General features: G+C 43.8%; 1 protein-coding gene across 4 annotated transcripts in view; it reads left to right on the top strand.

Annotated features, from left to right (window-relative positions):
- The window catches only part of Ctnnd2 (catenin (cadherin-associated protein), delta 2), a gene marked incomplete at its 5' end in the record, with an annotated part of 372,103 nt that overhangs the window by 221,679 nt on the left and 133,456 nt on the right, over nucleotides 1-16,968 (top strand). For all 4 annotated transcript variants that reach the window (XM_013515022.1, XM_013515021.1, XM_013515020.1 and 1 more), the window contains 1 exon segment: nucleotides 15,165-15,282. In XM_013515022.1, the coding sequence (XP_013370476.1) occupies nucleotides 15,165-15,282 (118 nt within the window).

The following is a 16,968-nucleotide window of genomic DNA, read 5'->3' as shown; positions in this document are numbered from 1 at the left end:
ACAATTTCTAAATCTTTCTTCTCGTGGCATGTCTCTACTTGTTTTGTAGCTAAGAATGAATAAACTATCCCTTCCTACCATGGGAGTTTGGAATCACATTCAGAATTGGAAGAGTTGGCAAATACAGATGCAGATATTTCCTCAATTCTTAGTTCTGGAGAATCATTACTAGTAACTTTGAACTTTATTAGCACTTTATTAAACATGAGATACCATGCTAGGAAACAACTCGAGCTTGTGGTTTGCAAAAATAATTAGACTATGATCAAGTAACAGTGCATTTGAAGTAATCAATAGAAGAAGGCAAATAAATGGGCCAAATGATGTTTTTACCTTTTTTTCCTTCGGAAGGAAGAAAAGCCTAGGAATATGGTTTCTTTCATGAAGAGCTCGGTTGTATTTTAAAGACAGTCCTGTGAACAAACACGTCTCCCGAACCTGCCCTTTCCCTGGACAGACTGAAGGAGGCATGGAATTCTCATGTGTTACACAGAAATAGCAAATGAAGACTTTAGAGTATTACCCCAGTTAGTTGTCAGGATTCACCTTGTTCTTGGACCTAAAAAGACATAAAAAGAAACAGTGGCATAATTCCTAATATATGCAAGGTCTGTATACTGTGTATAGGTTTATTTTCCTGAATCATACCTTACCGTATGTTACTGAGTGCAGACATCTCCCCTCTTCTTTCTCCCTCCCCTGACTTCATTCCTCATCTCTCATACTAGATACAACTTCTTGACTAAGCTGGTATGAAAAAATCAGATCTGTGCATTTTGCATATCAAAGTTCATAAAGTTCTTGCATTTAGAGCAGCATGTCACCAACAAAACGGAGACAAATTTTATTAATAAACATGAGATAATGAGTGGAGTATTGTGTCTCTTGGATTCTGTCATCCAACCCCTCCAGATAAATCTGGGATAAGCATACTATTCCTGGGGTCTGTGTAGAGATGCACTGGGAAGTCTTCACTGCAACACACATTTATCAAGTGCCTACTGTGTACCAGGCACTGTGCTCAGTGCTGGTGGCCTGGCTGGCAGGAAAGGAGCTTTCTCTGGCTTTATGGATCTGTGCAAAGGAAGAGGCAAGTGGCATGAGAATAGTGAAAGGGAATCTTTTTTTTTTCTTTTTTGGTACCAGGAATCGAACTCAGGACCTTGTGCTTGCTAGGCAGGTGCTTGTGCTGCTGAGCTATATTCCCGGCCCAAGGGAATCTTAAATGAGCATAAAGAGAAGAGATTTAACTGGCCATGGGGAGGAGAAGGAGTCCTCCTCGGCTTCATGGTAAGGACACTGCCTCTGCCCTGGAATGAGGGGAAGCTGATGGAAAGTAAGACTTGTGCTTTGAGGAACACTCAGAAGAGTCACTGCAGCTACTCAGTGGAGGTGAGGACCAAGCGCAGTCGCAAGAGGACACGTGAGAGGCAGGAGGGGCTTGGCGGGCAGTGGCTGTGAGGGTGATTCTCCGGGAGCTGACTCCATGTGCTGACTGATTGTTCTCGCATGGGAAAGGAAGGAGTCAGGGATGCGCGGGGCCCACATCTACCCAGTGAGGCAAGCACTGATTTCTTTGCTTGATAACGTAACCAAGAAGGAAAGCCCCAAACCCGGTTCTGGCCAGCACTGCTGCTCTTTTGCCCCATGGCACTTTTATTTCCTTTCGTGCCTCCTTCCTTTGCTTTCCTTCCTCCTCTTGCACCTCTTGATTTGTAGCCACCCATATTCATTTTCTATCCGTTGCAACTTTAACTCAGGGTCTCTGAAGTGAAGGGAATTCACAACAACTGCAACAGCAACAAAATGAAAAACAAACAAAAAGCTTGGCTGTCTTCCTTCATGCCACTGTAACAAAACAAATTCAGAAACAAAGATTTATTGCTCACAGTTCTGGGAGATGGAAAGTCCAATATTGAGATGTTAGCAGATTCTGTGTCTGGTGAGGGCTCACAGTCTACTTCTAAAATGGTGCCACCTTGCTGTTTCCTTACATGGTGGAAGGGACAAACAAGATCCTTTAAGCCTTTCATGAAAGCACTAATCCTTTCATGAGAGCTCCTCCCTTAGCACAGGCCCAAGGCCTCACTGCTTAGAACCATCACCTTAGAGGTTATGTTTCAATGTATGGATTTCTAGGAGCTCAAACATTCATACCTTGGAATTAACCAACTCTAAATTAGAGGTGGGTGTCTCCACACTCTCCCATGGTACTGAGCAGCTGGACAGCAGAGGTACCATTGTGGCTGGCTTGCTTGTAACTGTGTGTGACCCACAGCCTGCCACATTCATCACAGGGCGAGCATCTGGTGCTGATAGGGAATGTCAGTCAAGCAGTGTCTTTGAGGTGTATCCAGGGAGAACAAAAGGTGGGAAACCATTGTTCCAAGACTGGAGCAATTCTAAAGCTCTTGGGGTTGGAGTAAACTTAACACTATGTATTTAAGTTTTAGCACATTTTTTAAAAATGTGATTTTTTTTGATGAAAATTAAAATAGCACAATGTGTTTCCTGAAGATTTACAGTGAATTACTGCATTCAATGAAGTCTTTTGATCCTAGATCTGTTAGTCTGACAGCTAATAGCATTCCTATGATATATAAGTATTCTCTCCCTGCACCCATTTTATACAAAAATTGAATCTATTGCTTTTTTTGTAACTGCTTTTTCTTTGCTGATCACTAGATCTCTGAAACTTTCCATTTTCACACAGGTGAAAGGGTTGGTCGTGAAGGCAATTACACTGAGATGAGACTAGCTTTAGAAAAATCTTAGTTTGCAGTTTCCATTTTCTAGATTATGTCTCTACCATACTGATCGCTTGATATTTTTCCCATGAGGTCATTTAATGGAGGGTGTGGCAGAGTTCTAAGAACCGTGATTTGCCAAGAGTCGTGAGAACTGAATATTGTAGGGGGATAGTGCAGTTTTCTAGGTACTTGTTTTCTAGTTTTTGTTTTCCAGCTATCCTCAAGGTGCTCACCAACCTAGTTAAGTGTGTGTTTTTAAATAAAATTATAACCTTGCTCAAAACTAAAAAGGTGACGAAGTACTATAGGACATTAAAAGCGCCATGGTCATAGCACTTGTTTAGTGCAGCCGGGATAGACGACGGAACTCAACTCTGATGGCCGCCCTGCGACCTGTTTTTAATGCTGCCCTATGGCTCCTCAAAGTGTCTCTGCAGTGTGACCTTTCTATGCAGCTTTATCAATCTTGGATTTTTGAAGCATTGCTCCCTTCACAGCTACAGCAATAAAAGGAAATTGTACACCCAGTGGTGCCATTATGCTCCACTCACATTGAGTGCAAGCCATCTGGTGGCAGTAAACCCAGGAAAGTCACTCTTAGGTGTTAGCTAGAGTTGGTGAGACACTTACTTAGATTACTATTTCTGCACCTAGAGGCATCTAAAAGTCCTAATGGCTACATCTCATCTTGTTATTTAGAGCATCTGAAATGCACCCATATGAAGAAACAGAAAGTTTATCTAAATTTTTTCAAACAGCCAAGCAGAAATGTTAAAATAATCAATTATGAGAAATAACTGTGTTGAGCTTTTTGTCTTGTGTGAGTGTGGTAGTTTTCTTTTGCTGTCGTAGCAAGTTACCACAAACCTAATGGCTTAGAACAACACAAGTTTTATTACCTCAGAGTTCCGTACATCAGAAGTCTACGCGGCTGGGTTGGTTTCTCCTCTTGGAGTCGCTCAAGTCTGAAATCAGGCTGTTGGCCCTCAGGCTCTTACTGGGAAGTTCTAAGAAGATCCTATTCCAAGCTCATTCAAGCATTAGCCAAATTCAGTCCCATGCAGATGGAGACGGAGGGCCCCATTTCCTTGCTGGATGTTGGCCAGGTGCTGTTCTTGGATCCTAGATGCCACCTTGCTCCCTCCTCAGCCCCATCTTTCTGCCTTCCTCTTCTGCTCTTAAGGGCTTGTTCAACTGCATTTCAAGCCTGCCAAGATAATGCAAGATCACTTCTGTATCTTAAGGTCAGCTGACTAGTAACCTTACTTTCATCTGCAAATCCCCTCACAGCACTAGCTACATTCATATTTCTCAACCAGGGGGCAGGAAACTTGGAGGGACATCTTTAGAATTCTCAATAACAAAATGAAGAACAAAAGGGCAAACTCACTTTACGGTTGCTATAGCAGCCTTGATTTTAAAATGTGAAGACTTCCAGCAGCTGTTACTGACTTCCCCAACACTATTCCTAAGTAGCAATTCCCTCCCATGCATACACTGGAAAGATTTTATTGGTACTACTACTTATAAGAGTCAGCTCCAGCTGTCTTGTAGTAACTCTTTCAGAAGTGCCTTCCAGAAATTCTCACATCTATTTCCATAATTAAGATCAAATGCATCTTTTCTCTTTCAGAAGAAAAGGACAAGTAATCTCAGTTCTACTGAGTTTTCTTTGTATTTTTCTTTTATAAACAGTGCAGGTATAATCTGATAGTTTTTCTTCCTTCTTTCCATTCCTCATCATTTTCACACTCGATATTTTTATTTTCCGGGAAAGAGTGGCCCACAGACATTCCCCACTCTTTTAACTGATCATTAGCCAGAAGTTTGGTTTGTTTGTAGAGTACAGTATTGTCCTAGCTTGAATTATACAATCCTCTGTGGCTGAGTTATTAGAATCTAGATATTCTACCATTTAGCATATGCTTTGCCCCATGTAAAGGACCACTTGGTGAGTTTTTCAAAGCTTCTAAGGTAGAAATTTGCCAACATGGGTAAATTTCTAGGAGATTAAAGGAAAGGAGGTTTTCATTTTTAATCACTTCCTTCCGATTCAGTTAGGAGGTGTAAGCTGTTTTCACCTAAGAACTGTCTTTCTTAACATTTTTGCCTCAAATTTTAAGAAGCTTTTTTTATAGGGGAGAAATGTAAGAGGACCGTTTGTTAGTGTCAGATGCCATTTTGAAGTGTGTAGATACAAATGGCATCTTGGAAACAACAGAAGTTCCCCACACTTCTGAAGGAGGAAAGTCCACTTTCAGGGTGCCGGATTGGTTGGGTTCTGATGGGCATTCTCTCCCAAGATAACTCCTTGTGTGTGGTCACAAGGCAGAATGCACTGCTATTTCTCAGGAGTCTCCTTTGTAAAGAAGCTAACCCCATTCATGAAGGCCACACCCTATGACCTAATCAACTCCGAGGCCCCAATCCCAATACTACCATACTGACAGGATTTCAACATGTGGATGTGAAGGGACGCAGTCAGTCAGTCCATCACAAGGGCCAAAACTACAGGGAGGAAAAGGCAGCATCAGGGACTGACCTGGAGCCAGAGAGCACATGGGTCTTTGTACTTCCTTCCTGACCTGTGGCCACAGGTTTCAATCATGTCACCCCACAGAGCTGGAGACAGACACAGTTTTGGGAAAGACTGATGGCTGCAGGCAGCTGTAGTCCCCAGAACATCTACTTGGGAGGGTTGGAGAGTTGCACAAAAGGGGAGGATAAGATCAAGAGCACGTGCGTGTCTTTGCATCTAATAAACTTTCCTTTTTTCAGTGGTTATTATTGGTAGTACGTTATCAGTGAGTGATCAAAGTGTTCACAAAATAAGAAATATGCCTCAAGGAGAACATATCTCATAGATAAGTAAGCTTTTACAAAGCCACATGGATTCCCAGCATTAATAAGCCTTTGAAGTACAGTTTGTTAAAATTTCCTACAAATAAATAAATTGAAAGATTAGATGACTCTGTATAGGGAATTAAGTAATGAACTGAAACAAAAGTTAGAAAAGGTTGCTTTATTAATAGCTATTAATAATCCAGAACATAATGGCAAAGCTTGGAAATCTTCAAGCCTATAATATGACATTTAAAAGGCAGGTAGCCAATTACAGATAATCCCTTGTTACTCAGTTTTATTTTTCTGTTTCTCAGAAGATGGAGGACTTGGAATGCAATGAACTGGATCCCATCAGCACGACTCATTATTTATTGAGCTTGTTTCACTGGAAGCCACCTGCTTGAGGAAGTGAATATTGCATTTCTATTTTACCCTGTGTCCTAGCATAATAATTTATTATGTATGTGTTAAAGCTCAGGTTTTGTGACATTGCCTGTGAAATCACATCTGGCTAATGAAGCATAATTTGGATTAGCAGAGAAGGAAGAAATCACTGGTCTTATTCCTTTTCGAAGTTAATGTACTTTTGCCCCGTGATGTTTCTTTTTGCTGTTGCTGCATTTATCATCGGGCTGTGGCCGGCAGTGCTGACTGCGGTGGGTGCACTCAGTGGGAAGCTGAAGTCCCGAGGTGTGAGGCGTCCACCACGAATATGCTAGACTAGAGCTTCCCGGGCATTTGTAGAGTACAGGGCAGAAGGACCCTGGCACAGGGACTGGACCACATGGCTCCTCTCCAAGCTCCCAAAATGGTCACTAAAGTAATCAAAGCCCAGAGAGTACAGCTGACACTGCAAGTGGGACCAGTCACGAAAGAACAACTGTGAAAGGGTTTTGGAGCACAAAGGACCACACGCACAATTAGAACACTGTAATGGTTTTACCCACACAGCATTCAGTCTCTTTTTCCCTCTGATTTCCTTGTAATTTAGCCCAATGGGAAACTTTTAGCAGACATTTCCTAGAGCAGTTAACTCTGTGGCAACCATCAGTTTTAATTGGAACCATGTAGCTAAAACCCTAGGTAGTACTAGACAACGACAGGGCGTCTTTTAACTCAGGTATTTTGGGTTCTGCTCTGGGCTTCTCTGCAGCAGTGTTCCCTGATGCATGGTTGACTCCAGAAGGTATGGACCCAGGCAGTCTTCATACAGGGGCAGTGTTTAATCCTCAGCGAGAGGGGAGCTCATCCGTCTCCTGATGGCTCGCATTTATGAGGGGGCCTGGGGAGTGCAGGAGGTGCATGCAGCGACCACTGCTCTGAGGGCCGAACAGCAGAGATTTACCGTCAGCCGTAGGTAGCTGGTCTCTGGCCACTGAGGCATTCTGTCCCTGCAGCTCAGCAAAGCAATTACCAAGCCATCATTGTCCTGATTTATAAAGAAATGGCCTTCCCTGGGAGAAGACAGTCAGGTGCATAGTAATCCAGACAGCAGGAGTGAGCTAATCTTAAAAAAAAAAAAAAATGAGAGAAACTTATTTCTCCAGAAATTGCTCTGACTTGGCTGTGATGAGATACCAAGTTTGTACACAGATGTAGAGAGAGAAGTCAAGAACTCTTCAAGTAAGTTCAGCCTTCCATGATGCTTACCCATCGAAAGTACACAGAGGTGTGGCTAATCCTAATACAGTTAATACTGCTTGCTACTCACGGTTTGTGTTTCAGATAATGTTCTTCAAATTCACTCAAAATAATGAGGCCTCACTGCAGACTTCACTCAAGCAGGGCTAAGAAGCCACCTTACAATCCTATATACTCTCTTCCCGGGCAGATAGAGAACACCAAACGTGACACTTTCTGTCCACGGAAGCTGTGCAGACAGGTTATTGGGACTCTTCTAGCAGAACTAGAACTTATCAACCAAGCAGGAGAGCAACCCCCTCTAGGCAGATGTCCATAAATGGAAAAGTACTGTTCGTGTTAATGAGATCAGCTCATTAGCTGCTGAGCAAAAAGAAAAAGGAAAGGAAATCGATGTACTTTTATTTTAAAGAGTGCATTTTCACAGCAGTTCCGTGTGTCATATGCCGAGGGCCTTGGCATGCTCTGAGTTACACCCAACAATAGGTCGGCTGTGCACCTTGAGGGCAGGTACAGTTGTGTGTGCCATCACCCCATCCCCAGACACACGGCCCTGGATTTTTGCAGTGGCAGCTTCTCTGAGTGAAGACAAGAGAGGCAGACTTGGTGAGGTCACACTGTCCCCAGACCCCTGCAGCCCTCCCAGGGGGTAGGGGGAGGTCAGGCTGGGTGCTGTTGTGGTGGTTGATCAGCGAGCGCACAGGCAAGCACAGCATCTTCACATGCCGGCGGAAGTGCGAGGTGGGGCTTCGGGTCTCCGAACCACAGGCCGGGTCTCCCTGTGCCCTAGTGGAAGGCACAATGCAGACGTGAGCCTCACCCATGCGGACAAAGCCATCTGGCTTCTGAAGCCAAGACTTGAGATTTAGGAAAGCAAGGAGCTGCTCAGATCACTTCTGTCGATTCATTCTTAGACTTTCTGGGCCCAGCCTCAGAATATGATTGGGAAAAAACAAAAAGCATACGTGACATAAAAATACACAAAATGTTGGCGAAATATCAGTGCTCGGAGATCCCTCCCCTGAATCCTTCAAGTAAGGCTCAGATGAGAAGGCAGGTCAGCGACGTGAAACCTGAGGCCCACGGGCCACACCGTGGCCAGGACCTTTCTGTATTGCTGCAAGTATGGGGTTGCATATTTTTAAAGTTGCTAAAAGCAGGAGAAATGACAGAGCCCCCATATGATCCCAGGAGATAAAATATTTATTCTCTGGTTCTTTACAGAAGAAGTTTCTGGCCCTTGATTTAGAAGTTCATGGATAGGAAGATCCCTGTACCATTTAGTGTTTTTCATGGAAGCAAAAGCAGGTACACTTCACGATGAGTGCTGGGCGTGATTCCCCACACTGCATGTGTGAGCGCCCAACAATTGCCGATAAATTCATTAGCTGTGAGTTTGATTCCTGGTACCAAAAAAAGAAAAAAATTCACGAGCTGCTGAGGAGGTAACTGCATGGTCAAGGAATTAGCATGATCCATATTTATATTGTACTGAGATCTCCCCTCACAAGTCAAGTGATGTTTCCAGTCCTTCACAGCTCAACCACCAGAAGCCTGTGGCCCCTTGTCTAAATGCCATCACTCTTGGGGTGAGGATCTGCGTGCCTCCAGCTCGTTAGGAGAAGCCTAGCAAGTATTGTTCAGGGCCTGTAAATCACATAGCCCAGTAGACCATTACATGGCTTCTTGTCAGTCAGTAAATATTTCATTTGCTGCTGCCGAATTTCCTGCTGTGGGCTGAGCCCAAGGTTCTCAGCCTTGCCTGTGTGAACACCACCTGGCCAGCGGGACCCATTGAAGCCCGGCTCCCTGCAGCAGGAGAGGCTCCTGAGCCTCTTTTTTTTTTTCCCAAGGTCAAAGACAATTCCAACCCAGCAAAAGTGTGAACCACTGAGAACCACTGGGCTAAGCAGGAGTTGGGTGCTGAGGAGCCCCAACCCAGATGCCCACAGAAGTCAGCCACACACCTGCACCTGTTGATGTCTGTGTTGAGGGCACATACTGAATGTAGTAGGATGATTAGTGGTGGTCCTGGATGCGCCGTCTACTACAGACCAGGAGTGCTACCCCTGCCGGGCCGCCAGCACTCATGCAGTTACAACTATGAGGTCCGCAGGTAGCGGGCATTGCCACGTGTTCCCTAGGAGAAATTTGCCCTTGGTAAGACCCCTTGGTCCAGAAGGAAGAAGGCCTGAGAAGATCATGTGCTGTTCCATTCGGTGAGCTCCCACATGTGCCCTCGACCTGTCCTCCCAGCCTCTGGAGCTGAGGCGGCAAGTGAGCAAGGGCTCCAGAAGACATTGAGCTGGGAAGGGGCATGAAGGCGCAGCCCAGCTCAGGAGGACATGACTTGGCTCTGGGCGGGTCCTGGCTGGTGCGGTGGCCTGAGAGCGTGGCTTAGAGGTAGAAAGCAGGACATTCCAGGGCCAGGGCTCATGCAGCGTTAGAACTGCAGGCAGCCTCTCCTTAGCCAAGGTGCAAAATTTGGAGGCTCTCAACTCTGCTGTAGATGTCCCACGCATCCCTCAGGGACCATCAGCACCCGTAGCAGGCCTGGCATCTAAATTTGAGAGAGTCACGTTTATGCTGACACCAATAGAGGCCAAATCATAAAGGCCAAGGAGCAGCTGGGCATGGTGGCACCTGCCATTATAGGAGGCTGAAGCGGGATGTTGCTGAGTTTGAGCCCAGCCATAGCAACTTTGGTACTTAGTGATACTCTGTCTCCAAATAAAAAATAGGGGCAATCAGGGGATGTGGCTCCATGTAAGGTCCCGAGTTCAATCCCCAGTAATAAAAGAGTGCCAAGGAAGAAGGGAGAGAGAAAAGGAGGTAAAAGGGAAACCCAGAGGAATAACTGGCCTCAAACCAGACCATGAGAAAGCTCTTCCTCCGATCCAGGATAAATAGACATGGGTGTAAGTGCAAATATGTGATAATCCCAAGTGCTCGGGGCACGTGAACAGTAGGATGCACGGCCAGATGAATGCTCATGTCTCAAACCGAACAGTGTCACTGGTCAGTTAATATTACATGCCATCCTTAGTTGTCTTTTGTTTCTTTGAAAAGTGAGACTGTCCCAAGCAACCCAGGATGGGGCTGGAGTGCCAGAGGCAAACTACAATTAAAAAGTCTCCATTCAGATGGCTGAACAAATGTCCGATCCGATCGAATAAGGATCTCGCATGGGGGTAAACTGGTTGTGAATTAGACCTGCTCCTGGTCTCCTTAGCTATAATCCAGGGAAGAGCTGAAGGCACAGGTAGTAGCCAACATGCTCTGAGCACCTTCAGCAGACACATTAGCACCAGGTAGAGTACTAGGTAGACGCATAAAGATGACATGCTTTCACATTCTCCAGAAGGTGCCCGTGCGGTTGTGAGGTCTCAGGCTCAATAACTCCAGTATGAAATCATTGGTGATCAATGACACAGGTTTCAAGAGCAAAGGGAGTGTGAAGGGGAAAGCTGATCACAAAGACTTGAGTCTCCCAAGTTCTATCTTTCAGTGTTCTTTGTGGTCCGATCCCCCATATGCTGGGAATCTATGGTGGAGGCACCTTGCACGTGGAGGGGGCAAAGCCCTGCAGTTGCGCATGTGGGGTAGCACCACTGTGGACCCTATGAGAGTGCTGTGCCCGGTTTTCTTTAAACAAGAGCCGTGAGTGATGGAGGATTAGAGAAATGCGATGTCCAACATCACCGAAGGAAAGGAAAGGAGCAGTTCAGCTGGTTACACTGAGAGGAAGGAGACTCATCTTTTCACTGGAAGATAAAGACAGACATTGTTCCATTTTTCATCAGTTAGATGAAAAACTAATAGGGTCCATCTTAAGCAGAAACTTCCCAAGGACATATCCATTGATGAATCAATCAAGCTTGTAAAGATTAAATCTGAGGATTACATATGATACATATTCTTTGTGCTTTTCACAGAGAGTCTACGGGTGTTTTTTTAATGCAATGTTTTTAGATAGAACTTCGCCATGTCAGTTTTGAGGCAGATACTGAAATTACCTCTCCCGTGACACCTAGAAGATGATCTCACTACAAGAAGGAGGAGCTTTCTAGTTTACACATTAGCTCATTATCAAATACTTGGGACCTTAGTTACAAGTAGCCATTCAGTGGTCAATCCAGAACTGTACCAGAAATTTTACTTATAAACAGTGAAACACTCAATTAGGGTTATAGTAAATATGCAGAAGAAAAATTTGAGCTATGTTAAAGTTACAAGTTTTATTATAAAACTCTTAGCTTTATAACACATTGTTAACATGATTATATTTTAAGCATGACATCCATCTACCTTTACTTATTAATCAAAAGTCTTCAACAACAGTAAAAATCTTAGTATAATAGTTGAGAGAATAGATCTTGTGTTTAAGAGGAAGAGATGGATAAGAAACCGTCCTTGCATTTGAAGCAACAACCAAGGGTCCGATTATATGTTTCACCCATTTAGGAATAGTTGGTTAAAGGTGGAAACTCAAGCCAAAAAGCTTATAGGAAACTTTTACCCATAGAAAAGAGATGTATACACTTGTATCTGTTTAAAAATATATACTGAGCTTCCTCACAGCTATAAACAATAAGGACATCTGTGTGTGTGTGTGTGTGTGTGTGTGTGTGTGTGTGTGTGTGATAGCCCTGTCTCTGCTGAGTCTTAACTAATTAATCTTCCATGTTTCTCAATATCTTTCACATTTAATATGGTAGCCAATTAATAGCATTTAACTTTTGGAGGAGAATTGAATAGTAAAGAAAAATGCCGGAATTAACACTGACAGAGCTAATGTTGATGAAGTTGCTCATTCCTGTTCTTTCCTCTGGGTTGGTCTGCACATGTATCGATCATCAGTGAAATTAGTGCTGATCATTATGAAGCCTATTTGTGAAGCAGGAGGCAGCCTGTCCCTGTCGGAAGGATGCTCAAAGGAAAGGCTGAGCTCACCAGACCAGGCGAGGGGTAGAAGATATTTCAGACTCAAGTGTCTAGGCACTTTCCTGAGCATGCTTTTAAATCTGAATTCCATAATTCAATCAGAAAAACTACCCCACCAAACTACCAAGATTTACACCTACTCATGCATTGCCATGCGATATTCTCTGGCTGGGAAAGTCTGACTGGAATTTTGGACAAACTTACTCTGTCAGCATCAAAGCTCAACCTAATCTAAATCACTTCAAGAGGAAATGCTCTAAAAACCTCTTTTCTCAGGGCCAGCCTTCTGAGTTTAAATACTATGATGCCTCTTACCAGCCTTTTTGTAACAGAAAGTTCGTTCCTCCTCCCACCCCATCCCCACCAGGGATCAGAAACAAAGGTTTCCTACACAAAGGTTGCCACAAGACGGAATTTATAAAATTTTATGTTAAAAATTCAGTAAATATTTGCCTAGGTACATTATCTGAGGAACTAAATGAGTTTTGCTTATATTTTAAGATCAGCAAATGCCAAAAATCCTAATTTAAATTGAATAACCTTTCCTAGTATTACATGAAAATACTGATAGATCCTCTTTTAACACAGCGTATGAAACTTTTTAGATATCCAAGGAAATACTTATGTTCAGTAGCCTTTTAGTATTAGGCCTACTTTATTGTATTTTAATTTCCCCAAAATCCATAACAAAAAGGGCCTGAAGCCCCTGCCCTTTGCCCCTGTATGGGCCTGGGTTTTGCTGTATGGGCCTGGGTTTCTCCTACTCTCTGTCCTGTGGCCCCAGAAAGCCTCTGTAAGGCACAGCTCCTTCATCAGTGAAATAGAATTAAGCACACAGCAGAAGCTGTTGTGAAAATGAAATGGAAAAAAATACCTTTGTCACTTACAGCGATGGCTTGGAGATCCATTCTGTTCTGTTTCTCCAGCCACTTCTGAAGTTCACAGATTCTTGGGATCTGCTCCATGGCCTCCCAGCTTCAGCAAAGAGCATATCCTTGCCTCAGCCAAACCCTCCCCATAGGGCAAGAGCTTCATTCTCAATTTGTGAGTCATCAAGGTGATGAAAATTACAACCCAGACTTTCTGAGTCAGACTCCAGGATGGAGTCGAACACTCTATGTCTTACCAGAACCCCAGGTCACTCGGAGGCTCCTAAACTTTGAGAACCAATGCCCTACCTAAGTAATACTCAGCATCATCTCCTCCAAGGTCTCTAAGTTCTTCCAGGCTTTTTGTAACTTCCATTAAGCACCTTCTCCAGTATCCCTTCTGTGTTGTCCATAGCCGTTGAAGAAATTCTCTGCTGAAGCCAAACCCTAACCATGGATAAAAGAGGAAAACATACTTTCAAGTAATAGAGTAATTAGCAGCAAGCCAAAGAATCACCACCAACAAGGACATCTTGTGTGTTTTGGGAGGCCTGGAAGCTCTTTCATGGCTAGGTGTCCCAGTGTTCCCTCTGTTAGCCTTATCTCAGATGTATGGCACAGAGAAGAGTTTAAACCAATTCCATCCCATAAGAGATGCCATTGACACCTGTCTTACTGACTTTTCTCACTGATGAGACAAAGTACTCGACACCAAATGTTAAAGGAGAAAAGCTTTATTTTGGCTCAGAGTTTGTAGAGGTTCAGTCCATAGTTGCCTGGCTCCAAGAAGTTGGCATGGAAAAGGAGCAGCACAGAAGTAAAACAGTTCATGGCATTGCAGGGCAGGCAAAAGGCAGCAAAGCAGCAAACAGCAGCAGGAGGTGGCGGCAGCAGACAGCCTTTCCCTTTTATCCTTCCCAGGCTACCCACCTTTTGAGTGGTGCCACCCACAGCCACACCCACACCCACACAGAGGGTGGGTCTTCCCATTATTCACACCCAGGATTACGCTAAACCAATTCAAGAGTTCTCTAAGAAGAACGTTTTGAATCAAAAAGCTTATGATTCCCATTGTAAATGATGTGAACCTTGAAGACTTTCTGAAAGTGTCCCGTTCTCAGCAATCACAGGACTCTAATTTAGTAATCATGCACCTTTGATCCCAGCATCACCCCCTAAATCTTAACATCACACACCCTAGATACAGCCACCTCCAGAAAGCCCCACCTATAACTGCATGAGGCTTTCCAGTAACATCTAGATACATGCCATGACAATACCCCAGTGGCTAAATTGTGACAGGAACCCTATGTCTTTAGAGTAAATTCCTAGAAGTCTACTTCTAGTTGGACCAAGGCAGAATATATAGAGATAGAGATGATAAAGATGAGATGATAGAGATGATAGAGATAGAGATGATAGAGATAGAGATAATAGAAATATGTATTTTAGATATCTAGATATTTCAGTTAGTTGAAAACTCTGTCTTTGGACTGTTTCAAAGAAGAACCCTTTCTCTAAGAAGAACCCTTTGAATCAAAAAGCTTATGATTCCTGTTTTGTTGTTTTTTTTTTTTGGTTTTTCTCCGGTACCGGGAACCAAACTCACAACCTTGCGCTTGCCAAGCAGGCTCTTTGCTGCTGAGCTAAATCCCCAGCCCCTATGATTCCTGTTTTAATGATGTAAACCTTGAAGACTTTCTGAAAGCGTCCCATTCTCAGCAATCACAGGACTCTGAAAGATCATGCTAGGAATTCTGCAGTCTCTGATTCATGAATTACATGTACAGCCTGGAATGGTGGCGCACACCTGTAATCCCAGCACTCGGGAGGCTGAGGCAGGAGGATCATCACAAGTTTGAGACCAGCCTGGGCTACAAAGTAAGCTCAAGGCTGGCCTGGACTGCAAAGTGAGACCCTGTCTCAAAAAAACAAGTTACATGCAGATATCTGTCTTTTACTCTATTCAGGATGCATTTGTTGAAGCCATCTCTACTCATTCAGTCTATACTTTGGATAAACATTCTACAAAGGGAAAAAGTGTTTTCTTTAACACTATCAGAATGTTCCCTTGGTGACCTCTGTGAGGGTTGCTGACATGTTCTTTGTTTTGCAGGAATGTGAGTTCAGCCGGAGAGGAGGCCCGCAGAAGGATGCGGGAATGTGACGGACTCACGGACGCCTTGCTGTATGTGATTCAGTCTGCGCTGGGGAGCAGTGAGATCGATAGCAAGGTTGGTAGGACTTGCATAGATTAAGCTTCATAGAGAATAAAGACACCTTGGGGCCGGATGAGCAGCTAACAGTGATGGAGAGCTAATATAGCACTTCATGCTCCACGCTGAGCTCTGCCTTGGTTTGCTTATGTGACCCTAACATTGTTCACATGCGACTTCTCCTTATAGGCTTAGAACAAACTGCATCCCAGCTCTTTACTACCAATAAGTAAAAACTACAGATGCTCCAGATGGAGGCATAAATGCTTGCACACCATGTTACCCACTGCTCTTGGTTTTATTTTATGATATCCACTCTTAAAGAAAAAGGATATTAAAACTATCTGAGATTTGAATAATCCTATATTCCTAAAAGTTAATTGCTTAGGAAAAAACATATATTATGTGCCATTTTAAAATCCTATCAAAAATATTTTTAAAAGCTCAAAACACAAAATTAATGAAGCTGCCAACATCATAGATCATCAGGATGTATTTACTGCTTTACTTCACAAGCCAAAAATGGAATGGGCTTCTCCAGGATTTGGGTTATGTTGTCTTAAGTTAGTTTCAGATCATGCAGAACATAAAGCTATAACTTCATCATATCCTGACACAAACACAGACTCGCCCCAACTTTTCAAGTAGTACATGTGATAAAAGTGATAATTTAATAATGTGCTTCTCAGGAGCCACCCTTACTGATATTTGGGGCTGAATAGTTCTTGAGGGTACGGGACCAGGCATTGTAGGGTGTTAAGCAAGCATGTAGCACCAGACACAGTGGCATCCCCACCTCACCCATCCCAGTTGTAACAAAGAAAATTGTCTCCAGACAAGGCCACATGTCCTGCAGAGAATAAAACTGGCCTCGATTGTGGACCAGTCCTGTGATCCCATGGTTTGCAACCCCAAGTGTCAGAATTTCCTCTGGAGCATGGGTGACGACATCTGCACAGACCCCGTTATAGCCCCCTGCTCTACAACCCTTCCAAAATGATAAAATAACTCATTGTGCATCTGGATTAAGATCTTGCCTCAGTAGCTGGAGCTTTGAAACCTACCAATTGGGAACCTGCCATAATGTGCAGTAGTTGAAACGTCAGATAAAGAACACATAAGAAAGATTCTATTCACTTAGCTATTAATTGGCCTCGTGGGTGAGTTAGCCTAGCACTCTTCAACTTAGCCCACACATTACCGTTACCAAGAAACTTAGAAAATTACTAATGCCCAAGCCTTACTCCCCAAAACCTTGGACCCAAGACCCCATGCAGGACTCCTGTCATCCGAGCGCAGGTTCGCTGCAGTCCTGGACACGGCTTGTCGTCCTACTCCTGCTCGCCGGCTTTGCACCATTCACGTCCCTTATGCTGTTAATTTCAAAGATGGAATATAATGTAATAAAGACTTAAGCAGTGCTGTTTTGTGGAATTCCTTACGGACCATTTTAGACCTTTTAGACCTTTTAATATCATTGACAGGAAAATTAAATCCCTAAAGCAGTGACCAGTCAAAATGTCTTGGGAGGGGCTGGGGATTTAGCTCAGCGGCAAAAGCGCCTGCCTGGCAAGCGCAAGGTCGTGAGTTTGGTTCCCGGTACCGGAGAAAAACCAAAAAAAAAAGAATTTATTTATTGGGGGAATGAAAGCTTCGGTCGAAGAGTAGAACCGAAAGGGGGCCCCAGTGAGCTGCCCAAGACTC

Source organism: Chinchilla lanigera, unplaced genomic scaffold (assembly GCF_000276665.1).
Source record: "Chinchilla lanigera isolate Chin_1 unplaced genomic scaffold, ChiLan1.0 scaffold00025, whole genome shotgun sequence".
In the NCBI taxonomy this organism is placed as follows: Eukaryota; Metazoa; Chordata; class Mammalia; order Rodentia; family Chinchillidae; genus Chinchilla; species Chinchilla lanigera.
The sequence above is the reverse complement of the archived record's forward strand: the minus strand, read 5'-3'. Positions and strand labels throughout refer to the sequence as shown.